The sequence below is a fragment of the Piliocolobus tephrosceles genome, chromosome 5, assembly GCF_002776525.5.
Source record: "Piliocolobus tephrosceles isolate RC106 chromosome 5, ASM277652v3, whole genome shotgun sequence".
Lineage (NCBI taxonomy): Eukaryota > Metazoa > Chordata > Mammalia > Primates > Cercopithecidae > Piliocolobus > Piliocolobus tephrosceles.
Window position 1 is genome coordinate 5,669,802 of NC_045438.1, and position 27,420 is coordinate 5,697,221.

The 27,420-nt window shown below is 35.7% G+C and overlaps 1 protein-coding gene across 2 annotated transcripts; it reads left to right on the top strand.

The window, feature by feature from the left end:
- Positions 1-497: 497 nt before the first annotated feature.
- On the top strand, positions 498-27,259 carry ZUP1 (zinc finger containing ubiquitin peptidase 1). Of its 2 annotated transcripts, XM_023219022.1 has the most exons (10): positions 498-751; positions 2,029-2,601; positions 8,321-8,431; positions 10,239-10,360; positions 12,287-12,455; positions 16,481-16,669; positions 16,939-17,104; positions 21,258-21,409; positions 22,942-23,162; positions 27,008-27,259. In XM_023219022.1, exons 2-10 carry the CDS (start codon positions 2,043-2,045, stop codon positions 27,053-27,055), a joined length of 1,737 nt encoding a protein of 578 aa, XP_023074790.1. In that variant the 5' UTR covers positions 498-751; positions 2,029-2,042; the 3' UTR covers positions 27,056-27,259. The 2 variants fall into 2 exon arrangements, with proteins under 2 accessions (XP_023074790.1, XP_023074791.1); XM_023219023.1 differs by lacking the exon at positions 16,481-16,669.
- The last annotated feature ends 161 nt before the right edge of the window (positions 27,260-27,420 follow it).

Genomic DNA, 27,420 nt, shown 5'->3' on the forward strand with positions numbered 1-27,420 from the left:
GGCTCACACTTTGGGAGGCCAAAGTGGGAGGATCATTTGAGGCCAGGAGTTCAAGGCTGCGGTGAGCTATTATAGCCACTGTGCTCTGGCCTGGTTGACAGAAAGAGTCTTCCTTTCTAAAAATACATACATACATACATACATACATACATGCATACCAAGATATTTGTTATCTTGTAACCTTGAGGAAAGAACTTGGTATCCTCCACCTTCAGTGCATAGCTGGGAGCTTGATACCTAGCAGCATTATAAGCCCTTTATTGATACTAAAATAGAGTGCTACGCAGCAGGCCCTACAGGGAGTTTGTAGACTACTATTTGACCCAGGACCTGCCCTATGAACTTATTCAGATTAAGTCTGAATGACCTCAGAGCCCAGTTTTCTCTCCTAGCAAATCAGGAGCAGGAAATCCGATGGAAGAAGGAAAAATTCGGAAATGGGAGGAATGCCAAAATGACTACATCTCCCAGAATGCACTGCACACAGACCGGCGTGGAGCGGCGCATGCTGGGATTCTTTCTTTTCCGTGGGCGAAAGGAAGTGCTGTTTGAATGAGGTACTGAGGGCCGAGGTGTTGGAAGTTCCTAATTCTTTCCTCGGTTAACTGTGAAACTCTGCGTATTGGGAAGACCTGGCCGCAGTCATCAGGCCGGGAGAGGTATTGGACGCCGCGCACGCACTCCTCTGCCAGCGAGGCCCGAAGGGGAAGCATAGCGACGCGCAGTGTGGCAGCTGCTGGCCTCTGGGCCGGTAAGAATTGATGGTCCCCTCCCTCGTTCCCCAGGTCCAAAGCCTTGACCCACTTAGTGCCTGCTAGTTTCGCGTCCCTGGCATGTGCCTTTGGCGCGGAACGTTTGGGAGACTCGGCCTTGCGGCATTCTGACTTCACCCACCGAGTGCCTAGCCTGGCACTGGGTACCTTCTTGTCTCTCACTCGCTTCCTCTGAGGCGCCTGGGTACCCTCTTGTCTCTTACCCGCTTCATCTGAGTCCGTGCCCACGTGCATCATTCTGTGTCTGACCGTGTCCCAGCCACCGGAAGAGAATAAACTCCGGGTGTGACTTTAATCCCATTGGGGGCCCGGGAGAACTGCTTTCTAAAATCAGAGACTATATCCATTTGTCTGGAGAGAAATGAGAAAAATAAGGACAATGTAGGGAGGTATTTTAAAGGTAAATTTGTTTAAATGAAGGGAATAGTGCCATTATTTTTCCTGTTTGATTTTAAATAGTCTTTAAACACTTTTATGTCAGTAGTCAGTACTTTATTTGTCCATAAAATCCAAAAGTAACTACCTTTGGATTTTACAGTAGTCTTTGACAACCTCAGAGAGATGAGATACTTTGCCCAAAATGACGAATCTGAAATTATTACCCAGTTCTCTTGACTCTGGAATAAGTGCTTTTTTCTACTATACCACTTCTGCTTTTATTCTTGGGGCTGAGGATACAGGCTGCGGAGCATGACGGGGTTGGCATTTTGGCTTCCACCTTTTTCTGCTTGTGGTGACCTATCTGAGCCAGAATTTTTTTTGTGTAGAACGATAATAATAGCACTTAAATTAGTGTGATACATTTAAGGCTGTTTAAGTGTTAAACTCTGCTATTAAGATGTGTTTATTTACCCTCCTCAATATAACCAGCTTCAGTGTTCAGTATTTAGATATATCAGTTGATAAATAGGTTTCTTTTCTTCATTTTTTCTTACCTGATTTATCTTACCTGGACAATTTTTTAAACGTTATTTTTTCTCCGCCTTGGGCCAGAGACATTTTTTTTGAAATATTTTATTTTAAAAATTACTTGTTTTCATTATTATTGCCTTTTTTTTGAAAACATAAACTTGACATTTTGGTTGATATTTATAAATAAGTTTTTGTATTTGCGGAACAGTAAGTGCATTGAAGACTTCTTCATCAAAATAATCCAGCGTTAAAGACCAAATAATTGTCTCAAATCATTTTATGAAACACATTTTTCCTTCAAATCTTACTTTGAAATTTAAAATAATGTTATGTTCTTTTCTAGCTACTTGTCATACCATGCTTTCCTGTGATATTTGTGGTGAAATGGTAACCTCAGAACCAGACATGAGAGCTCACCTAATTGTTCACATGGAAAATGAAATTGTATGTCCGTTTTGCAAGTTGTCAGGTGTGAATTATGACGAAATGTGTTTTCATATTGAAACAGCTCATTTTGAGCAGAATACACTTGAAAGAAACTTTGAGAGGATAAATACTGTACAATTTGGAACTTCAGATAACAAGGAAGACAACACCCTACAGTGTGGAATGGAAGTTAATTCAAGTATTCTTTCAGGTTGTGCATCTAATCATCCAAAAAATTCATCTCAATGCCTGACTAAAGATAATACTTTAAAACATGAAGCCTTTTATTCAGAGAACTTAACTGAATCTAGAAAATTCCTGGAAAGTAGGGAAAAACAGTCTGGCCTAACCGAAGTAAAAGGATCTATCTATGAAACAACGTACGGTCCTCCCGAATGTCCATTCTGTGGAAAAATAGAGGAGCATAGTGAAGATATGGAAACTCATGTGAAAACAACGCATGCCAATCTTTTAGACATTCCATTGGAAGGTAAAGTTTTCATTTCAATGTAAATTATTATAAGTTTACAGCCTCAATTTAATATGTGGTGGTCTAAAAGTTGGTTTGTAAGTCAGCTTACCACAGATGTGTTTTGAAATCCATTTTATGTCTATAGCATTTTTCATTTGCCATTATTGAAATAGTACATTATGGAAAAGAATTTTGATGCAGATATAAAATGTTTCAGCTACATTGAGAGTAGTTTTGGAACTTTCTGTCTAGTTTCCAGAGGGTATTCTTTTTATTGTCACTAACCCAATAGCATCTGGACTTTGCATTGAGTTCTAGTTTGACTCCATTATTCTGTTATGGTTGGAGAACAAACTGTCTGTGATGTCAGTTCTTTTAAATTTGTTGAGGCCTGTTTTATGGCTCAAGACATGATCTATCTTGGTCGTGTTCCATGGGTACTTGGGAAAAAAAGTGTATTCTGCTTTGTTGGGTGGAGTGTTATATGTATGTCACTAGATCCTGTTGTTTGTGTTCAGATTATTTATATCCTTGCTCGTTTTCTATAGTAGAACTGTCTAGTAGTTCTATCAGTTTTTGAGAAGGGGTTGTGAAATCCCTGATTATAATTGTAAATTTATCTATTTTTACTTTCAGCTCTGTCAGGTTTTGTTTCATGTATTTTGAGGCTCTTGTTGGTGTGTACGCATGTAGGATCTTAGGTCTTTTTCTCATTGTTGGACTTTAAGAATTTGTCGGGCCAGGTGTCATGGCTGTTGCCTGTAATTCCAGCAAGTTGGGAGGCCGAGGTGGTCAGATCCCTTGAGCCCAGGAGTTGGAGACCATCCTGGGCAACGTGGCAAAAGCTCGTCCCTTTAAAAAAAAAACAAACAAACAAACAAAAAACAAAACAAAACACTAGCCAGGCCTAGTGGCTTGCGTCTGCAGCCCCAGCTATTTGGGAGTCTGAAATAGGAGGATCACCTGAGCCTGGGAAGTGGAGGGTACAGTGAGCCGTGATCACACCACTGCACTCCACCCTGGGTGACTGAGTAAGACCCTGTCTCAAAAAAAAAAAAAAAAAAATTGTTCTGTATTTTGGATAAAGTTCTTTTTTGGATGTGTATTTTGTAAATATTTTCTCCTAGTCTGTGGCTTGTTTTTTCATTCTTTTAACAGTGTCTTTCATGGAGTAGAAGTTTTTAATTTTAACGAAGTACAACTTGACAGTTTCTTCTTTCATGGATCATGCTTTTAGTGTTGTGTCTAAAAACTCTTTGCCAACTTCTAGAAGTTGGATAGTTTTGCATTTTACATTTAGATCTGTGATCCATTTGAATTAATTTTTGTAAAAGGTATGAAGTCAGTGTCTACATTCTTTTTTAGTGCATTTCTCTTGATTATGAAATCAATATCTTGTATGTAGTTATTTTAATTTCCTCTATTATGAACCGCATGTTACATTTTTTGTACACTTGAGTTACATGGATTTTTCACCTGGATATTGTCAAATATTTTTTGAGTTTTTTTCAGTTGCTTTTAAAATATATTCTCAATACTAATCCTTCAGCTGTATTCTATAAGATGTTGCTTATCCTTGAATTTTGTGCAGTATTTGAATTTTATTTTTGTTTTCTATGTATTGTCTAAAAAAGTATTCTTTACTCTGAGTTCAAAAAGGTGTTCTCATATATTCTAAAAACTTTAATGTTTTATATTTTCACTTTTTAAATTTTTTTCTGGATTGTGTGTGTGTGTGTGTGTGTGTCTGTGTGTACATGTGTGTATTTTGTGAACTTGGGATCTAATTTTTATGTTTTCTCTGTACAGAAACCAGATTTATCTCTGATTTATAATATAGTTTCTGTCTTTTATTACATATCTGTGCGGGCCAGTTTCTGGTCTCTTACTTCTGCTTTATTTATGTATGTGACTTTCGTTTCCTTATCACACCACCATTTTAATAACTATTTTGTAAAATGTCATCAACATCAGATAGGACAGTTTTTCCCTTGTTCTTCATTTTCGTTATCAACTTAGACCTTCTCATTCTTTTCTTTTTGTAGCCATATTGTCAAGTTTCATGAAAACTGTTGTAATTTTGTTTTAAATTAGATCAAAGTACATCTCCCTGTTAATTCAGGTCATCTTTTGTATCCTTTAATACAATTTTGTGTTTTTTTGTTTTTTTTTTTTGAGATGGAGTTTCGCCCTGTCACCCAGGCTGGAGTGCTCACTGCAACCTCTGCCTCCTGGGTTCAAGCAATTCTCCTGTCTCCGCCTCCCGAGTAGCTGGGACTACTGACACCCGCCACCACGCCCAGTTAATGTTTGTATTTTTAGTAGAGACAGGGTTTCGCCATGTTGGCCAGGCTGGTCTGGAACTCCTGACCTCAGACAATCCACCTACCTCGGCCTCCCAAAGTGCTAGGATTACAGGCATAAGCCGCCACACCCGACCTTGTGTTGATTTTTCGTTGCACATTTGTGTTAGTTTTATTTCTGTATAGTTTATAGTTTCTGTTGCTTTTGTAAATTAGATTTTTCCCTCTCATCTAAGAAACTTTTGCAGTTTTATAGAAACACTGTCAATTTTTTAGATAGTTGAGGTATCCAGTCTTATTCAACTATTACTGATTTTATTTTATTTTATATTTTTTGAGACAAGGTCTCATTATGTCACCCAGGCTGGAGTTAAGTGGCATGATCATGGCTTACTGCAGCCTTGACCTCCTGGGCTCAAGTGGTTCTCCTGCCTCAGCCTCCCAGGGAGCTGGGACTACAGGCCTGCACCACCACGCCCAGATAATTTTTTTTTTTTTTTTAGTGGAAATGAGGTCCTGCTATGTTACTCAGGCTGGTCTTGAACTCCTGTTCAAGCAGTCTTCCTTCCTCAGCCTTCCAAAGTGTTAGGATTGCAGGTGTGAGCCACTGCATCTGGCCTGTTACTAATTTTAATAATTCTACATTAATTCCCTTGAATATTCTAAGTAGATCATTTTATTATCTGGTAATAATGAAAATTTACGGACTGCTGCAAGGAAAAAAATAAGTGTATTGATTAAAAATGCCTGACAATCCTTTGCTGACACAATGTTTCCTGTAAGTTTCTCAGGACCAGTAAACTGGTGAATTATGGTAGTCTTATGAGTCTGAATGTTTAGTTGAGTTTAAAAAAGACCTGTTGTCATTAGAATTACAGAAGTTAAATAGGTAAATAGCTAGATTTAACCAATGTTCAGTTATAGTAAATGGAAAAGGTGAATTTGCAGGTGGTTTTTAGGGAATGATTATCATATAGAGAAGATGCATGGAATCTGGACTGGAAAGTAAAGGAAAACATGAGGGTGGTAATGAATGACAAAAAAATAGGGTTTGTACATTCTATATAGGAGGTTTTAGTTAGGTCAAACAGTTTTTAGAGTGGTAGAATTAGAAGAACTGAGGTGGAAGGATAGGTGGTCGGGAGTGATATTTGAAATTGAGATTTCAGAGGTGGTTCATTTATTAGTGATAACAAATTATGGGTATAATTTTTGTCATTCGGTAGGTAAATTAGGGTAAAGGAAAAGATTATTGGAAACAAAGGCATAGAACTATCTCTGTGGATATTGAAGTTGCTAAGAATGATCATAGTATAGGGGCTAGGAAAAGAAGATTTTGATCCAGGTATTAAAAATGCTGCTAGTAAATGAAAGGAGTGTCTAAGACTTCAGAAAATATTAGGCACTAAAAAAGGTAGGCGAGGCCATATTATGGTGACATGAATTATTACAAAAATGGGGCTTAAAACAGGTTTGACAGTGATGAAAGGGAGCAAAGGGGATGCCTCTTCTAGTTCTAGGGCCCTGAATTGTGAAAGAAAAGTTGCCTCTGTGTTAGGGGGCTGTAGAGAAAATGGGATGTCATGAACCAACCAGATTTTAGTTAAGAAGGTGAAGTGAATATTCAGAGAAAGATTGTATGTATAGAGAAGCTGACTGATGATAGATGATATTTCTGGAAGGCATTGGGTAGGTATTTGGAGAATAGGAGGGGTAATAGCTTGGGTCAGATCAGTGGATGTCCTTCAGATATTTAAAGATTTTTAAGACGCTGCCACTGAACAATTAGATTGGATTCATTGACAGAACAGTGTTGGTGGTTATGTCAACCCTAGATGACTCCACTGGACAATGATGGCTAACCTCTGAGGCTTAGTTTAGATTCTGGTGGTAAAAAAGGTATACAGGGATATGAGGTGTAGTGTGGTCTAATGTTGAGGAAGGTTGGTTATCACTTAAAACTAGAAGGGATGGAGGGTTTGGCTTGCAGTAGTGTGATGATCAAAGAGATAAGCAAAGGCCTCCTTGACATTGGCTCTGACTCTAAGGCATTTTATGGTAGAGAACTGGCTGAAAGACTTCTCTTGTATCCCCCAGCATTACTTATGGAAGCTGTATACCATTATTTCTTAGTGCAGATTTTGGAAATATTTTCTGAGTACTTAGTAATACTTCGTTTTCTCTTGAGCTTTGCCATTGAATTTTTTATTCCAATGATTATATCTTAATATTTTCATTTTTTTCATCTTTCTATTTTTGCTTAGTAACTTTCCGTCCTGGTTTCAAAGATTCAGTTCCCTCCTTTATTTCAGTGAGCATTTCGAACATACTTATTTTACTGTTTATTAGGATGACTGTAGCTCCATTTCTTCACAGGTAACTTTTTCAGTTTTAGATTTCTGGGCTGTTTTTCTTGGCATTGCAGCCCCCAATGCGTTTATCAATTCAAATTTTAGTGTTCATCTGTTCTGGGAGTTTTATATGATTCCTTCCCTGTGAAGCCGTTTCATGGTTCCTTCACCCTGGCTATTCACAGTCTCTGCTTTCAGACCAGGCCTTACATATATGGATTGCCCCGTGCTTCCACTCTGCGTATACGCACAATTCTGGGTCCCTCTTCTATGTCCCCTATCTGCTAGGTCTTGGTCTTATAGATGGACCACTTCTGTTTTTAGCAAGCTAGACCTGTCTGCCTGCAGTGCTATGTGATGGATGTAGCTCTTTAATCTCCTGTTCCTGTGTAGACACTATTACCCTAATTCCCAGCTTTATGCTGAATGTTTAAGTTCAGCACCTTACCACTCTGGTGGGTGCTGAGAATTTAGCCCTAAAAACCCATGTCTGGACTGGGCCCTACTTACCACTTTGATTTTCCTTTCTGCTTCTCTTGTTTTGACTATAGATCTGAGTATTTATTATTAATATTTCCCTTTTTTGGAGTGGTGTGAGAGGTTTTGCTATGCTCAGCCTTCTATCTTGACCCTAGAACTAGAAAAATAGCTTTTAAATCCACTACAAACAGCTTTTACTTATATAAGGTTAATAAGTGGTAGACAGTCTTTGACATGGGGTGAAATACCTAAAAGTTAAAAAAATATAACCAACTTGGTTGGGCATAGTGGCTCATGCCTGTAATCCCAGCACTTTGGGAAGCTGAGGCAGGAGGATCACTTGAATCCAGGAGTTTGAGACCAGCCTGAACAGCATAGTGAGACCCCATCTCTAAAAAAAAAAAAAAAAAAAAATAGCTGGGCATGGTGGCACATGCCTTTAGCCCCATCTACTTGGGAGGCTGAGATGGGAGGATTGCTGGAGTGAGCCATGATGGTGCCACTGCACTTCAACCTGGGCAACAGAGCAAGACCCTGTCTTAAAAAAAAAAAAAAGAATTAAAATTAAAAAATAAAAACAATTTAATTATGTCTCTAATACAGACTGTGATCAGCCACTCTATGATTGTCCTATGTGTGGGCTTATATGTACCAATTACCATATTCTTCAGGAACACGTTGACTTGCATTTGGAAGAAAACAGCTTTTGCCAAGGTATGTTTATATGTTTAAAGATAAAAATATCATTTAATTTCTACTTTCTAGGACACATATCTAATTTTTAGATTTGTGACATGGAAAAAAATATTTTAAAATACATCTTTTCCTTTAAAAGTGTTATATTTACAAGTTGAGGCCATTTCTTTAGCAGCTAGAAGTAATTGAATATTGTATTTGGTCAGCAAAAATTGTTGAACTAGAAAACTGCCATATGGCACCTAAAATTTGACAAATGAATGTGAACTATATAACCAAAACATCTTTCAATGCATCTTGAGCTGCTTGAGCAGCTTCTAAATGACTTATTGGTTTTATTGTGATTCTATAAAAGTTTTCCTTTCTCCCCTACGTTTTTTAATAGTGGCTTTGTTTAAGTAATTATTATGGCGTCTTAGAAGTGGAAAAATTCTATATGAATTTTGGAAGCCCACTGAACGAAAATAAAAAGTAGATCCCAAGAGAAACCAATTGTATTTTACCCTATTTCAGTTTTTTAAGGTACGTAGATAGCTTCTATTAAGATAGAGGTCTTTAGTGTCTAGTGTCAATGATCCTAGTACCAGTATCAGTGTTCATGGACAGTGTTACTGCTCACTCACCCTAACCCAAAGTTGAGATTATTGGAGCAAAGATGGAAAAGTCCTCTGCTCTGGTGGTTTCTGAATGCCTGCTAATCCTTACTCTTATTTATGATAGGCTTTGTATGAGCACATATATTACACTGTAAACCTATAGTGGGTAATAAGAAAAAGATATGGTCTAAGTAAATCACTGTAGATAGCCTCAGGGGACACTGAATATTGATTGTGACTTGTATATCCCCAAGAATGGAAGGGTGACCAAATAGGAAGATGTAGCAGCAACTGAGAACTTTCAAAGGAAAGGAAGAATATTCAGTGATATAATTAAAACATCAGGTCGAGGGGTTAAGGAGACAAAATAGCGGCCAGAAGCCACTGACAAATGGATCTGGGGGACACTGAGTAGAGAAGATGCAGGGTGACATGTTGCAAAGTTTTACCATTTTCAGGGGCCAAACAGTAATTAAATTATTATCTAACACCTGTACTTTGTAAATGTGTATTTTTATGCTCTTTATTATTTTCTTTTTCTCCCCTAGTATTTCTTGGAAAAATCAGTCTGCCTTAGTTATGTTAAGGAGTATCAATGAAGGATGTTACTTAACCTTTTAAAATTCCAGTTTCCTCAGTAAATAATAATACCTACTTCGTAAGATTGTTATAAAGATCAAATGATATAATTAATGAAAAGTGCTTGTCACAGCTTAAACACTCGGTGAGGCTGGACATAGTAGCTCACGTCTGTAATCTCAGCACTTTGGGAGGCCGAGGCTGGTGGATTACCTGAGGTCAGGAGTTTGACACCAGCCTGACCAACATGGCGAAACCCGTCTCTACTACAAATACAAAAATTAGCTGGGCATGGTGTCAGGCACCTGTAATCCCAGCTACTCGGGAGGCTAAAGCAGGGGAATCACTTGAACCCGGCAGGCAGAGGTTGCAGTGAGCTGAGATGCACCATTATACTCCAGCCTGGGCAGTAAGAGCAACACTCTGTCTCAAAAAAATAAAAAAACAGTGACTATTAGTTGTCATTTAGTTGGAGGTTATTCCTTACTGAAGCAGTTCTAAGTTTTGCTAGATTTGTACTCAGTTCCAAATCATCACAGTCATGAATAAATGGCAAATAATAGCATTTACTCTATTTTAAAAACATGTATTAAATAATAATCTTTGATAGTAACAGTTATTTTATTCTGAACATTAAAAATACCTAACAGGCATGGATAGAGTCCAGTGTTCTGGTGATCTACAATTGGCTCACCAGCTTCAGCAAGAAGAAGACAGAAAGAGGAAATCTGAAGAATCAAGACAAGAAATAGAAGAATTTCAGAAGCTGCAGGTACAAAGATTAATAAGAATTATAATATTTTGATTTGGTAAAGTTATTTTTCAAATATGCTTTCAGGATTCCAGTATATTATTTCTGTCCTTGTTATTATTCAAAAAAAATTTATACATGTTTGTAACAGCCACCATTTATAAATATTCTTTCTAGTCGGACACAGGAGTAGTCACTTCACATATAGTATCTCAAAATCTTTACAACAAATTCATGGTTATTTTAGGCTCCCCCACCCCCCCTTTTTTTTCAGATGAAGAAATGGAGACAGAATGGTTAAGTAACTTGCTCAGTGTCAGGCAGCTAATTAGTGATAAAGCTTGCATTCAAACCTGTGTAAGCTGATGGGACAAATTAGGAAACCAAGACTCCGAATTTAAGTGTTTGTATAGATACTTGGAAGTGAAATTTATACCTAGAATTAATGTCTCCTGAGTCTTAAATTATTTTACAGATTGCAATTTCAGGCATTTAGAAAGAACTATTTTATGGGAAAATGCTTTTTTTATGATGTTTGAGGCTTCATTTATCTCAGGTGGGTGGTTTTACCTGTTGGACTAAACTGGCAGCATCTGGTATATTTTTAATACATTTAAAATTTTAATGTCTGTTTTCCTTTTTTCAGTCCTAATTTGTAGACTGTAGTGTTATCTGCGCTAATAATGCTCATAGATTTTGTTGTTGTTTGTTTGTTTGTTTTTTTGAGACGGAGTTTCACTCTTGTCACCCAGACTGGAATGCAATGGTGCAGTCTCAGCTCACTGCAACCTGCGCCTTCTAGGTTCAAGTGATTCTCCTGCCTCAGCCTCCCAAGTAGCTGGGATTGTAGGTATGCACCACCATGCCCAGCTCATTTTTTTGTATTATTAGTAGAGACGGGATTTCATCATGTTGGCCAAGCTGGTCTTGAACTCCTGACCTCAGGTGATCTGCCTGCCTTGGCCTCCCAAAGTGCTGGGATTACAGGCCTGAGCCACCATGCCTGGCCTATTGCTTATAGTTTTTAAATGTTCTGTTTTTAGCGATGATAGGATAGTGCATAAATAAAAAGGGTTTACAATTGAATAGGTTTGAAAGTGTTCAGTTAAACAGGTTTGTATACTTTGGGACTTCTCAAAACCTTTAATATACTAATGTGCATGTACATATCACAATTTTCCCGGACGTATTTGACCTCTCTTTTTTTCTCAAACATCTCACATGGGTATTGTTGCTTAGAATGTGCTTTGGAAGACCTAATGTAGGATTTTTTTCTCACTGATAACTCACAATACTTGCAAAATAGGAAAGAAAATTGGCTTTTCTTAAGACCTTTATGCCTTATGTAATATAAAACATGATCAATACAAAAAGTTTCCAGTATTTAAGGAGATTATGTAACTTTGCAAGTTAGTCGTTTAGGTCTCTGAAAACTTTGACGTAGAAAAGTTTCTATGAAAACTTTTCTGTAGAAAACTTTTCCGTAGTTTTATACATACTATTTGAGAGTCTCAGTCCAGTGTACAAAACATAGTTCATTTATTGTGTAACATGACTGACTAAATGAATTATGGATTAAGTAGGCCTTTGTGGACTAGACTGGGAACCAAATAACAAGGACTGACAAATTTCCTTGAAAAAATCAGTAAAGGATTCAGAACTCTTCTGCCTCTCCCATTACCTGAGGTAGAAGGACAGGATCTTCTGCTTTCCCTACGTCAGGAAAAGTAAGTCTCTTGCCCCGGAGATTGATTATAAAGAAGTGGTTGCTTATTAAGTCAATACTTTTTTTGTGTGTGTGTTATTAGTTTTTGTAAAAATCTTTAAGTTAACTTGTATAAAGTCTATAAACTAGAATGTTTCAACATGTTTCCAAATAAAATTACAATTTTCCATCCCCATAGAGTCACAGGGATGTAAAAAGTCATTTATTTTTATGTTCAATAGAGACAATATGGTTTAGATAATTCTGGAGGATACAAACAACAACAACTACGAAATATGGAGATAGAAGTAAACAGGGGAAGAATGCCTCCATCTGAATTTCATAGAAGAAAAGCTGATATGATGGAATCATTAGCTATTGGTATTGATGATGGAAAAACAAAAACTTCCGGTGAGTACTTAAACATCAATCATTGTTTTAATATTGCTTACACCACTGAACTAATAATGAGAATCATTTTAATTTTGCTTAATTTTCATAATCCATCTGTGCACATTTTTTTTAAATGTATCATTTTAAAACTTCTGAATTAATTTTACAGTAAATAATTCACTTAAAAATTTACTTTTATATTGTATTACTTGACATTTAAAAAACTGCTCTAGACAGTGCTAAGAAAAGTATAATGTGAGCCACATACATAATTTTAAATTTCCTGGATCCACATTAACAAACGTGAAAAGGAACAGGTGAAGTTAATTGTAATAGTTTAAACCCGTGTGTCCATGACATGATTACTTCAACACGTAATCAATATTAAAACTATTACTGAGACATTTTACGTTCTTTGTACATTCTTCAAAATCCATTGTGTATTTTCTACTTTATAGCACAACTCAGTTGGGCAGCTACATTTCAAATTCTCGATAGTCACAAATGGCTGGTGGCTATTTTATTGTTTGTACATTTTTAGACACTGACAGCTCTATATACATTGTATCCTTTAACTCAAACATCTTCTCCTGTACTGTTATATATTCCAAATAAGGTCATTGTTGCTTAGAGAAGTTACAGTGACTTTGCAAAGCAAGGTTACACAGCTGGTTATTCCTAATCATATCTTCCTTGCCCCATAATATGGCTTTTTTCTGACAAGTATTAAAATTTTTTTCTTTGTATATATTAATATATCAACAGACTTTTTATAGAAACAAACTTTGTTACTGCCACCCAGATTTTTTGAATCTCAATGTTTTGCCATATTTACTTAAAAGTTTTTAAAGCTTCAACACCTTTCATAGGTATTCAAAGCCCTTTATGTACCCTTTTTCTGATTCTAATTTGCCCTCCCCACAGGGAACTGTTATCCCGAGTTTGATATTTATCAGTCTCATACATGCTTTAGTACTCTTACCGTGTGTGTACATTTCCATAAAATATTTTGCATGTATTTATATATAAATGGGATACAACTTGTATGCTATAAATTGTTTTGCTCAAGTATGTTGGTTCTTGCAGTTCTACTTCATTTATTTTAGCTGCTGTATAGTATTTCTTTGTATGAATTATAGCTCACTTACCTTGTTTTCATATTGATAAACATTTAGATTGTTTCCAATTTTCTACTCTTATAATTTATTAGCATGTCTCCTCCAGGAGTTTCTCTAGTAGTGCATCTAAATCTGGAATGCTAAGTTAAAGGGCATGCAAATCTTCAACTTTGTTACGGTTATTGGAGAATTGTTTTTCAAAGTGCTTGTAGTCTGCACTCACACCAGCGTATTTCACACACTGTATGGTGACACTTTTAAATTTTTGCTATTTAACAGGTTATGAGATGATACATGTTTTAATTTGCATTTCTTAGATTACTCCTGAGTTAGTTTCCTCTTGAACGAATTACCTATTGTCTTCCTTTCTCTGTTCTCTATTGGGTTGTTTGTTCTTATTGATTTATAGTAGTTCATTAAGTATTCAGAACACTATTCTTTCATTAGTTATATGAGATGCAAATATCTTTTTCAGGCCTATGGTTTGTGTTTAGATGTTATATATAGTGCCTTTAATTAGACAGAAGTTTCAAATTTGAATATAATCAAAGTTCTCAATCTTTCTGTTTATTATCTGTGTCTTAAGTAACTCCCCCATCTTTAAGATCACAAATATATACCTTTATGTTTTCTTCAAATATTTCTATTTGGCATTTCACATTTTGATTTTTAATCCACCCAGAATTTATTTGTATGTATATGTTGGAAGGAGGAGAAAGAAGATAGGAATCTGATTATTTTCTCCTTATTTATAACAGTCCTTATAGCAAGTATGTATTATGCTTATTTGTTTCACTACCATTTATTGAATCTATATTTTCTCCACCTATTTGTAATACTGTATATTATAGATTTTCATATATTCATGAGTCTGTTTCTAAAGGCTGCCTTTATATTTTTTCAGGGGTCTCCACGTAAAAAAGTTCTCACTATGGCATAGAGCATCCTACAGATGTGTGATATGATTTGTTAGGATATAGGGAGAAAATGTATCTGTAAAAAAGCACACTGCCCTGTAATATAGAAGTGATTTACTGTCAGAGATTTTTATTTTTCATTAATTATGCAAGTGTTAATTAAGCAGCTATCATTTAAAGAGTCTTCACTATTATACTGCAATCTTGTTATAATTTTAACAACAGAATATAACTGAAGATAAATTTGCTGTGGAAAATATCTGAAGAGATTTAGGTGCTAAGGAATAAAAAGTATAAGGAAATTTTCCCCTAAAGCAGTTGTATCATGTTGTTAAGACAGTGTGGCACTCCATCTGATATGTAACATATATACTTAAATATACTAGAATGTTTATTACTTTTCTTTCTATTTTTTCTGTCTGCCACCCCACCTCATTCTTAAAGGGCTGTCTCAAATCTTGATCTCTTAATCAAAGTCTATGATATTAAAATCTACATTTAGCTTTCTTTCTCTGAATTCCTAGGGTACCCATTCATTCTATGCTACAACATTTAGTACTCAATTATATAGTATTTTAATTGTTTTTCTTGAATTCAAGTCTTTCTAAGTTCTTTGGAAGTGGTTATAGTGATCAGTATTTCTCTTTTTCATGGTGCAAGGCACAGCTACAACTATTGGTTCATTTAATTGTTTTTATTTATTGATCTTTTATTGTCTTTCTTAAAGACAAAAACCCGTTTTCTTATAGGAAACCATTCAAGCAAAAAGGATTTAGTTATTGTCTTTGGTGCCACAAGCTATGAGAACGTTATGGGGAATATAAATAAGATCTCCCTACCCATAGGCTTCACAGAGTCTGTAGAATATGTGAATATACACAGAGAACTATAGTATTCTGTGACTGAATGTGGCTAGTACCTTGGGGACACAAAAGCAAGGTTAGAATCAGAAAAAGAGTCTATGAAGACAGTAGCATGTGAAGGCTCTATAATTTTGAAACATAAGGAGAGTATACTAACAGCAGGAAAGGGACAGAGTCAGATGTCCATTGTCCTAACACCTAGTTTTTCCGTATTATAGCACTTGTTATAGTTGGGGTCCATGACATTTTAAAGGATATTATCATATTTATCTTTTTGTACTTAGCACTTAGATAGTGCCAGGTGTATAAAAAGTACTTAGCAAATGCTGAATTTGAAAATTATAATTTAAAAAATTAAATTAAATTAAAACTCCATGGGCCAAATTATGTTTAATGTGTTCAGGTAGGCCACAGCCAAATTTAAAGCCGAAGAGTAATGTGAAATAAAGGTAAGTCGATGCATAGCTTTCTGTGGGCTTCATATAACATAGATTAGAACTATTCTAATTAGGTTTATAAGGCTGTTAATAAGATTCCTAAACCTGTTGTTCTGCCTTAAGAAAAGTTGTCTTCTGTTGTCTCAAACAAATTAATTCATCTCCCCAAATAGCAAAATGAAATACATTACTAAAGGGTTGAAATTTAGTGTATTGGAGTATGGGATATGTTTATTATTCATGAAGTTGAGTTTTTAAATGAAAACCTTTGTGTTATGCTTTGAAAATGGCAGAGTAATCTGCAAAATAAAATCTTAAATTACAAAAAAATTAAAACTTTTGGTAATAGAAAGCTATTAATATTTTTTGATTGGGAGCAAATTGATTAAGACTGAATGATCTCCTGTAGTCTATACAATAAAATGGAGAGACAAGAAGAACATTTATTCAACAGTTGTACTTTATGTGCTGGGCCCTGCAGATGCAGAAAATTTCAATGAACTGTAATAAATAATATGCTAGTGTGAGGAAACTTGGATTGTAGTAACAAGCAAGGGCACAAACTAAGGTTATAGCAATAAGAAGGTGAAGAAGATGGAATTGACAGGATTTAGATATGGAGTGTGAAGGAGAGGTTGATACTAAAAATGTATGAGATAGTCATATAAAAGTGATAATGACTGCTTCTAAATCTCTTTTCTACTTTAGGAATTATTGAAGCACTTCATAGGTATTATCAGAATGCTGCCACAGATGTGAGGCAGGTGTGGCTTTCTTCAGTGGTGGATCACTTTCATTCATCTTTAGGTGACAAAGGTTGGGGTTGTGGTTACAGAAACTTCCAAATGCTACTTTCATCATTATTACAAAATGATGCTTATGATGATTGCTTAAAAGGTATGTGAAATCTAGTGCTCTGAACTTGTCATCTGATAAAACACATATGATATAGAATGATATAGCATACACAATTAATAGCTTTAACAATTAGCGGATATTTATATAAGAAACCTGAATTCTGGTTGGAAGAAGAGAAAATGGTAGAAGATGTCAGGAATAACTGTCTTAAAAACTGTAAAGTTCCCCTAGTACATGATACACTGCTAGATGATATTATTCAGTACTTTATTAACAGTCATGTAACATGTTTGCTTGTGTAATTTTAGGTATGTCGGTTCCTTGCATTCCAAAAATTCAATCTATGATTGAAGATGCATGGAAGGAAGGTTTTGATCCTCAGGGAGCCTCTCAACTTAATAACAGGTTACAGGGAACAAAGGCCTGGATTGGAGCATGTGAAGTATATATACTCCTCACCTCCCTAAGGGTGAAGTATGTACCTTAAAACCTAAATAAATGTTATTTCCTTATCTGGGAGCTTTGTTTTTTTAAATTTTATTTTTTATCAAAGAGATAATTTAAAAATAAAATTAAGTAGCACTGAATTAAGTAGCAATGAAAACCAGCAACCTATTCACTATCTTGTGCTTTCCTCTACCCTCAAGTCCTGTCGCTCAGAGGCAACTGTCACTTCCATTGTTTTTAAATAGTGTGCTTTCGTAGTGGTTTCTTGGTTTATGAGTTTTAAGTATTGTCTGTTTTAATATCTTATACCTGTTTACCTTCAATCCTTCTAATATGATTAAACATCAGTTTTTATTAAAATCAGAGTTTACATCATTTTATAAAGTCAGATTTTATTACACAATTGCATAAATATTGCTCATTGCTGATTTTGTTTTCTAAAATCATTTATAATTTTTTCTTGAGTTAATAATTGTTTCCTTTTCTCTTTTACTATAATATGTGACTACATCATGACCTCAAGTTTTTGCACCCCACCTGTCATGTAATCTGAGGCTCTCCTTATTCTTGGACACATCCTTCTTGGAGCCTTCTGTCCTCTTTGCTCCAATCTGGACTTTTTGCCTTCTAGATCTACAGCTATTATCATGTAGCATTTGTTCACTGTGTGTGTGTGTGTTAGGACCTGGATTTTTCTTGGATTTCATGTCTCTTTTTTAGATGACTTCCTTTTGCTCAAGCACTTCCTTCATTAGTTTCCTGAGAAAGGGTGCCTAGTCATTATGATGGCTATATTATTCTTAATTCTACAGTCATTTTCACATCAAATTAAGTTTCTATTCTTCTGATGTCTAGCAATGAATATTACTATTGAGACGGTAAGATGTGATCGGATTCTCATTTTTAAAATGTATAACCTATTTATTTTCTATGGAAGTTTTTCCAGTCTTCTCTTAGCCCGTCATAATTTCACGATAGTATGAAATTTCATTGTGGCGTGTAGGACTTTGATTCATTGTGTTGGGCATTTGTTTTTCTCTTTGAATCTGAAATTGTGAGTTGTCTAAGATCTTAGTTCCATCTAGGATAGTAGGTAAGAGCTTGAACTTTGGAGTGAGACTGCCTAACCTTGATTTGTAGCTTTCCTACTTAATAGCTGAATGAATGAGCTCGTCTGTACCTAGGTCTACCATTGATAAAAGAAGGTATTAATAGTAGTTAGACAATTAAATGAAATAATAAAGTGCTTAGAACTATGACTGGCACACAGCGTGACTTCAGAGGTTAACTATTGTTGTTTGATAGTTATAATCTCTCCATTTTCTTTGTGGAACTGTTGATAGATGGCCACTGAACTTCTCTTTTTTTTTTTTTTTTTAATTTATTTGAGACGGAGTTTTTGCTGTGTTGCACAGGCTAGAGTGCAGTGGCGCGATCTTGGCTCACTGCAACTTCTGCCTCCTGGGTTCAAGTGATTCTCCTGCCTCGGCCTCCTGAGTAGTTGGGATTACAGGCTCCTGCCACTATGCCTGGCTAATTTTTGGAGACGAGGTTTCACCATGTTGGCCAGACTGGTCTTGAACTCCTAACCTCAGGTGATCCATCCGCCTCGGCCTCCCAAAGTGCTAGGATTACAGGCTTCAGCCACCGCTCCCGGCCTGAACTTCTTTACCTTCTAAGTTTATCATGTCTCTTTTTTAAAAATCTTTGCTTTTTGTTTTATTTTCTAGATTTACTCAAATTTATCTCCCAATTACTGTACTGAAATTTTTATTTTCACCATTATGTTAAGGAGTAATTTCACAGCGTCATTTTCTTTATGGTTGCAAAATTTCTTTCAGTGTTTTCTTTCTATTGCCTGCATTTTGTTTGTTCCATATTAATTTATTTTCATGTCTGTTTACTTTAGTCTTTTCTATTTTGAAAGCTTTCTTTTAACTTTTGGAAATCCTTAGTTGTCCATTCAGAGAGTGAAGAATGAAACATTAAAAAGCTGATTTAATGAAACATTAAAAAGGACTGCATAGAGCTTGCAGATTAGCAGATTTCATTTAGAAGTCTTAGGTGGAAGGTTACTATTTGATTGGGGTACTCTCAAATACTATTATACACAGAGATCTTTTCCCAGAAGTTATCCAGAGAAGAGTTTTTCACTCTCCTGCCTAGAGTTCCTGCATTAGTGGAGGAGAGAGTTAAGGTGTGATTTGCTTTCGAAGCAAACTTTCAATTAATCTCATACTTTTAGCCTCACTGTACTCAAACCTTGTGCTTCTAAGCTTTCAGCCTCTCTCTGATTTTGAAACATACGGTCTCCATTTTCTTTTATTTACTTTGATATGTTCTCTGTGCTGCTTTCCATTTTCTGAAGATGTGAGCTTTTTTCCTCTCTATTCCCATTCTCTTTGTCCTTGGGTGTTTAAATCATTTTTTCCTTCAGTATTGTGTCATCGGGCTTTTAAGAGGAAATAGAGATAGATGTCTGTGATCATGTTTAATGGAACATTTGCCTTAAGATTTATGGCTTTATATTTTCTTTTATGTTTGTTTCTAAGTTATTTAACCAGTGTATCATTCTTTTTACCACATTAATTGATTAGATTCAGAGGTAAAAATATTTCTTTCATTTATATAGAAAAACATATTGTGTGTATATATAATGACTTTCTTGAATTATTTAAATTTAAAGAACTATTTTAATGCCCACTAAATTTATTTCCTCTTTCCTCCTTTTCCTTTTTGCCAATCTGTTCACACTTTCAGATTATATATACTCTGTCATGTTTTGAGTTTTAAAGTAATTCTTTTTCTTTTTTCTTTCTTTTTTTTTTTTTTTTTTTTTTTTGAGACAGAGTCTGTCTCCAGTTTGTCGCCCAGACTGGAGTGCAGTGGCGCGATCTTGGCTCACTTCAACCCCTGCCTCCCAGGCTTAAGCGATTCTTGTGCTTCTGCCTCCTGAGTAGCTGGGATTACAGGCATGTGCCACCACACCTGGCTAATTTATTTATTTATTTTTATTTTTAGTAGAGACGGGGTTTCACCATGTTGTCCAGGCTAGTCTTGAACTCCTAGGCTCAAGCAATCCACCTGCCTTGGCTTCTCAAAGTACTGGGATCACAGGCGTGAGCCACTGCACCTAGCTATAATTTTTGTCCAGCTTCTTTCTTGGTACCTTAAATAATTTAGAAAGCTTTTTTATTAATATATTGTGAATGTGTTTAATAGTTATTTACATGTCTTTCTGTTGCTCTCTATATGAATTATACTCTGTAGGGTACTGTTTAATTAGTATTCTAAATGTAAATATGCAAACTGCTAACCCCAAAACATTCTTTTTACTTATAAACAGTTTATCCAGAAGTTTGAGCACTTAAAACCCAGTAACCAGCATTAAATTTGCTGAGGCTGAGGTTAGCAATTTGGATGTTTTAGAGATTTTATTGCCAAGAGAAACAAGGACAGGATATCTGTGCTGTAGTTTAAAGTGATGATAAAGCTATCAAATGCTTTTAGTTGTACCTGACCTTTCAAAAACAGTCGTTGAGTAGTATAACCAGTGTTTCTGGCTAAAAACTTGTTTATTCAAGGGTGACTTACTCTTGAAGGAAGAATACCACAGTGGTCTGGTGGCAAATAGGAGATAGATGTATAGATGTGGGTACACACACATTTTTCTATGATCTTTGCAATTATTTTTTGTTATAGAGATTTGAAGTGTTTAGGGTCTATTTGATGTATACAAATGGCTATTGAGGAATTAAAATCAGAAATCAGCTTCTAACTGATCATCAGGGTTAGAAACTAGAATAAAAACTGTGAAAAAATTATGTGTAGATGACTTTTTAAAAATCAAGTATGGTCATTATTTACTATTCATGGAGATTTCATATATCAGAAAATGTTTGTGACCTTTAGGTTAGTCAGCAGACTTAATATGAAGTTCTTTAAATAGTTAGCTAGTTAGAGGAATAAACAGGGAGAATTGTTAAATAGTTATCCCCCACAAAAAGGAGTTTTTGAGAGAAATAATAAAAATTTCTATTTACTTTTCTTTCTTCTTTTACAGGGAAGTAATGGCTAGAAAAAGTTAGTTCTAAACTAAGAATTTGTTGTATTTGATAACTCCATCAATGAAAATATTTTAAAATGCCCTTTAAATATGCATTTTGTCCATTTTTAATAGGTGTCGTATTGTTGATTTTCATAAGTCAACTGGTCCTTTGGGTACACACCCTCGCTTATTTGAATGGATATTGAACTATTATTCTTCAGAGGGGGAAGGGAGTCCAAAGGTAGTGTGTACATCTAAACCTCCTATCTATCTTCAGCATCAAGGTTAGTATTAATATAACTCGTACTTGACAATGTTATTTATAAGATAACAAATTGTTGCTTTCGGACAGTTTAAGGTTTCTGTTTGTTTTTTTAGAGAGAGTCTCGCTGTGTTGCTCAGGCTGGAGTGCAGTGGCACATTCTTGGCTCGCTACAACCTCCACCTTCCAGGTTCAAGTGATTCTCCTCAGCCTCCTGAGTAGCGGGGATTACAGGCGCCTGCCATCATACCTGGCTAATTTTTGTATTTTTAGTAGAAACAGGGTTTCACCATGTTGGCCAGGCTGGTCTGATAATAGCAGAGAGTATTATGACATTAATCTGTCTAATTTTTCAGAGCTCCTTTGACAGTACAATACTTTCTTAGGAAATTAAGATTGATATTTCTACAGTACTTTGTTAGGTAATGAAGATTGATATTCCTGACATCTTTAGGACCTTTTTCACTTGTTGTTTTCTGTTTTTGGTTCACTTGTCCTTCATTGTTCATCCCTTACCTTCTTGGGTGTTTACCCACATGTCACTTAAGTGAGGCCTTCCCTGACCTTACCTTACCTTACCTTACTTAAAAGTGGAACTCAAGGCCAGGCATGGTGACTCGTGCCTGTAATCCTAGCACTTTCAGAGGCCGAAGCAGGAGGATTTTTGAGCCCAGCAGTTTGAGACCAGCCTGAGTGACATAGTGAGACCCTGTCTCTACAAAAACATAAGAAAATCAGCGAGATGTTGTGGCACATGCCTGTAGTCCTAGCTACTCAGGAGGCTGAGGTGGGAACGTCACTTGAGCCCTGGAGTTGGGGGCTATAGTGAGCCATGATTCTGCCACTGCACTCCAGCCTGGGCAGCGGAGTGAGGGTGTCTCAAAAAAAAGTACAACTCATCCCAACATCCCACCACTGGCATTTTCTTCATTCATTTACCTCGTTTATAGAGTATCTCTTCCTATTAGGATATAAGTTCCAAGAAGTCGGGCACATTTGTCTGTTTGGTCTGCTGTTATATACCTTCATGCTTGGAATAGTACTCCGCACATAGATACTTGATAAATTATGAATGATGGTTTGGATTGACAGAAATAAACAGAAGTAAATATTAGGAATTTCATTGTTTAGGGATACAAACTGTAAGAGGTTAAGCTTCCTCCACTGATATTCTAGCCTATAAATATTTATAGGTTTACTTTTGTTTACCTTTTGGAATCATGAGAATTTTGTTCTAGAACAGTTTTTGTTCTTTCATTTGAGATAATTTGAATAAGAAGGATCAAGGGATTGGGAAAGGGAAAGTGAAATATTTGGCAGAATAAAAGCAGAGTTTTTTTTGTAATGAAGCCTTTAGAAAACTAAAGTTAAATGAAAAAACTGAAGTAGAACTAAACTCTTATGTCTTAGGAGAACTCAGATACATATGTGTCAGAGAGTCTGACTATATTTATATTCTAAACACACATACGCTTACACAGCATATACACAGAGACTTTGTATAACTAAGTAGATGTGACATATGTATAACAACAAAAAAAAATCTTTTGATAGGTCACAGTCGAACTGTTATTGGAATTGAAGAGAAAAAAAACCGAACATTATGCTTACTAATATTTGATCCTGGATGTCCTTCTCGAGAAATGCAGAAATTATTAAAGCAAGACATAGAGGCTAGCAGTCTCAAGCAACTTCGAAAATCTATGGGAAATTTAAAACATAAGCAATACCAGATAGTGGCAGTAGAGGGTGCTCTTTCTCCAGAGGAGAAAGTTGTAAGTATCTAAATATTTATATGTGAAGTTTGAATGAGATGAACTTAAAAGTTTAAAGTTTAAAACTTTTAGTTTAAAATTGGTGTTATCACTTTTTTCTTTTTTTTTTCCTTTTTTTTTTTTTTTTTTTTGGAGACAGAGTCTCACTCTGTTGACCAGGCCTGAGTTCAGTGGCATGTGATCATGACTCACTGTAGCCTTGACCTCCCAGGCTCAAGTGATCCTCCTGCTTCAGCCTCCCGAGTAGCTGGGACTACAGGCACATGCCACCACACCCGGCTAATTTTTGTATTTTTTGTAGAGACGGGGTTTCGCCATGGTCCCCAGGCTGGTCTCAAACCCCTAGGCTCAAACGATCTGCCCACCTCAGCCTCCCAAAGTGTTGGGATTACAGGTGTGAGCCACTGTGCCTAGCCCACTTTGTATTCCTTAGCACCTTACTCTGTTTCATTAAGTTTGAAAAGACATTTGGTTTTATATGTTCTTAGTTTTCTGGAATGAACATATTTATATTTGAAATGGTACTTTAATGACTTTCTATACTTAGAGCTTCATAAAAGTGTTTAATGTCAGGTGAGCAATGAATAATAGAAACATATAGTAAGAAAATCAATAACTTAATCCAAGGAGACCTAACTCATATTGGTCTTATAATTATGATTTATTAAAATACGATTCTTGTGATTCCTAAGGCTCTATTTTATGCACTTGGGCTTATTGGATATTCGCATTTCTAGAATTTAACTTCATTAGAATTTCCTCTTGTCTTTATTCCTTGCAGTTAAGTGATGCGCACAATATTACAGAAAAATTCCTAGGAATTGAATCCTAGCCACTACACTATCAGAGAGGGTCATAATATTGTAGAAAAATTCCTAGGAATTGAAAAATTTCCACTTGGTATGATAGCATATCAAGTCTAGAAAATGCGTAAACCCTAAATTAAGAAAGAAAGCTCCAAAATACTTCACATTGATTTATTTCCCTCTAAAGAGAAAAGGCACTGAAGACTAGAGACAAACAGTTATGGAGAATAATGGGATCATGGGGGAAAGGACTATAAGTTTTTGAAATAATGGAGCTAGAGTAATCTTTTCAGCCTCGTAACATGGGATGTAAAGGCAAGGATTGTTTAATAGGTTCTTTAAGTTACTTATGATACATTAAAAGATTCATTTGTAATGATATAAGTATAAAAATTGCATTCTTTTTTTTAACCCTATCATTAAATTGTCCAGAGAAAGTTAAAGGTTTAATTATTTTAAAATACCAAGATGCTTACTCACCAATGTACACATTGAGAACATTTCATACGTTAATTTTTTTTTTTTTTGGAGACCAACACTCACTTTATCACCCAGGTTGGAGTGCAATGGCTTGATCCCAGCCCACTGCAGCCTCTGCCTCCCTCCCTGGTTCAAGTGATTCTCCTGCCTCAGCCTCCCGAGTAGCTGGGATTACAGGCATGCGCCACCACGCCCAGCTAATTTTGTATATTTAGTAGAGATGGGGTTTCACCATGTTAGCCAGGCTGGTCTTGAACTCCCAATTTCTGGTGATCCACCTGCCTCGGCCTCCCAAAATGCTGGGATTACAGGCGTGAGCCACCATGCCCAGCCACATTAATTTTTTTAACCCTATCATTAATTTTTCCAGATAAAGTTAGAGGTTTGTTTCAATTATTTTAAAATACCAAGACACTTGCTCACCAGTGTACACATTCCAGAGCATAGGTGTGGTTAAATATTACTATGGAGTCTTGCTGAACATTTTAGTTAGCTGTTATCTTTCTGGTTTTGGAAATTGAGCTGTTTATGGGGTTAGAATACTAAAAATGTGCTTTCTGCACTGTGCATTTGATGTTCTAGTTTTCATAGTCATGAACAGTAGCTGTGCTTTAACTGTAAGAATCGTAACTTGGCTAACAATGTGTAACACTGCCAGGTAGAAAAGGAATAATAATAATAAATATAATAAGGTTTTAATTATAATAGATTGAAATAACACTTGTCTAATGCTTATTCTGTACCATGGGCTATCCTAAGCACATTACATATGTTAACTAATTTAATCCACACAACAGCCCTATCAAGTAGACACCATTATTAATCTCCATTTTATAAAAGAGGATGCTGAGGCAGAGAGAAATTGTATTCATAAGGTAGCACAACTGCTAAATAGAGAGTCAGGATTCCAATTTAGGCAGTTTGCATCTGGAGCCCTGCCCTATATTGCCTCTTCTGTAAGGATACAAAACCTCGTAGTCACGTTTGCTAAGCTTTTGTATGAACGGTTTCACATTTCTTCTTGAAAAGATACTACATTTTGAAAAATGAAAAAAATTTAATCTTACCAGTTTAATGTAACTTATTTTTTTTAGCATCTGTTTCTTATAGTGATTCTGTCCTTTTTAACAGTACTTTATACTGTAGGAATTCAGCCAATATTAATGTGCCAAGTGTTTTGCAGATCGTCAGGTGGAAGTCTACAGCTTTATCTAAAGGGCAATACTTTTATTTCATATTAGCTTTTATAACTAATTTTTTAAAAGTCTATTTCTTCAAAGCAATAACTATAATTTTTTAAATTATAGGATTAAAAACAAATTTGATAGTTTATGGTATCCCAAAATATATTTATAACTGCATTTTATGTTTTGTTCTTCATATTTGTACTTATGATTAGTTCTGATCTTTTAATAATCATTCAACTATTATAGAAAAAGAGTGATTGGTTTTCAAAAAATTTTTTTTTACCTTGGCCACTGTCTTATAATTACCATAAGACGTTTCCGCCAGAGATATGTTTTGAGTGTCTACTAATTTCAGACCCTGTTCTAGATATTGGAGCACTTGTTTAGGTGAAGGGTTTTATTTCAGACAATATCACCTAATGCAGTTCAGTTAAATAGTAAATACAAATTTATGCAATAGCTATGTTCCTTAATTCTTTTTCACATTATGATATGCAGTTTTATTTTTATTTTTATTTTTTATTTATTTATTTTTTGAGACGGAGTCTCGCTCAGTCGCCCAGGCTGGAGTGCAGTGGCCGGATCTCAGCTCACTGCAAGCTCCGCCTCCCGGGTTCACGCCATTCTCCTGCCTCAGCCTCCCAAGTGGCTGGGACTACAGGCGCCCGCCGCCACGCCTGGCTGATTTTTTGCATTTTTAATAGAGACGGGGTTTCACCGTGTTAGCCAGGATGGTCTGGATCTCCTGACCTCGTGATCCACCCGCCTTGTCCCTCCCAAAGTGCTGGGATTACAGGCGTGAGCCACCGCGCCCGGCCGATATGCAGTTTTAAAGTTACCCCACTATATTCTTAATTTTCTATTGTGTCATTCTTGTATTCTCAGCTTGATTTAACTTAGTTTTAATTTAGCTTGGTTTGATATGTCTTGATTTGGAACTCAGGTTGTGAAAATAGCACAAACACTGAAAATTTTTTTGAAGTGACATTTTTAAGACTATAATGAGGGATATGCATAATGTTTATAAAGTTTCTCTCTGCACAGCCCTGTCTTCCTCTAGCCTCCTCTGTTTTCATTCATCTCTCTCTGACTTTGAGCCAGCATTTTACTTTTGACTCAATATTCCATAAAAAAGTGACATTTTCTATTTCATACTGTTTTGTCTTTATCTGGAATTTTCTTTGTTTATGTCTTGACTGGAAAAATGTTTATTCCTAACTTTGTAAGTTTGAGATTACAATTTTTCTTTAGGAATTTTCATTATTATCTTGAAAAAATAATTCCAGATTTTATTTTTTATATTAGAGTGACAACACATATTCTAATTAATTGACTTATAGCTTAAAATTGTTTTTTAAAATTTCTTTTCAAGGCCAGGAGACAAGATTCTCAAGTCTTTACAGCCGAGAAGATTCCTTGAAGAATCAAGCATTTCAGTGCTTGAGAACAATACTTTGTTTTCTAAATGTAGATATTGAACTCCTTAACACAATTATGAATCTGTGAATTCTCTAAGTCTTAACATACAATTTAATTTCTAAAATGCCTGTGTTAATTAAGTTATACCTGTCATACTTCATTGTTTGGTAATTATTTCAATAAAATGTCTTGTTTTTGCATTGTGGATTTTGTTTTTCTTATCTATGTTTCAGAAACCAGTTTTATTTTATAGCTGTAAGCTAATGTGCATTGGGTCCTTCTGTTAGGTACTCTTAGTATGTTACATATATTACTTAGTTTAATCTTCAGAATAGTTCTGTGAGACAAGTATTATTAACCCCATGA

Bases quoted from the DNA above. Each gene is read 5' to 3' on its own strand.
- ZUP1 (XM_023219022.1), top strand. From the start codon at position 2,043: ATGCTTTCCTGTGATATTTGTGGTGAAATGGTAACCTCAGAACCAGAC. The intron at 2,602-8,320 runs GTAAAGTTTTCA...TCTCTAATACAG, and splicing joins TTTAGACATTCCATTGGAAG to ACTGTGATCAGCCACTCTAT. The intron at 8,432-10,238 runs GTATGTTTATAT...AATACCTAACAG, and splicing joins AGAAAACAGCTTTTGCCAAG to GCATGGATAGAGTCCAGTGT.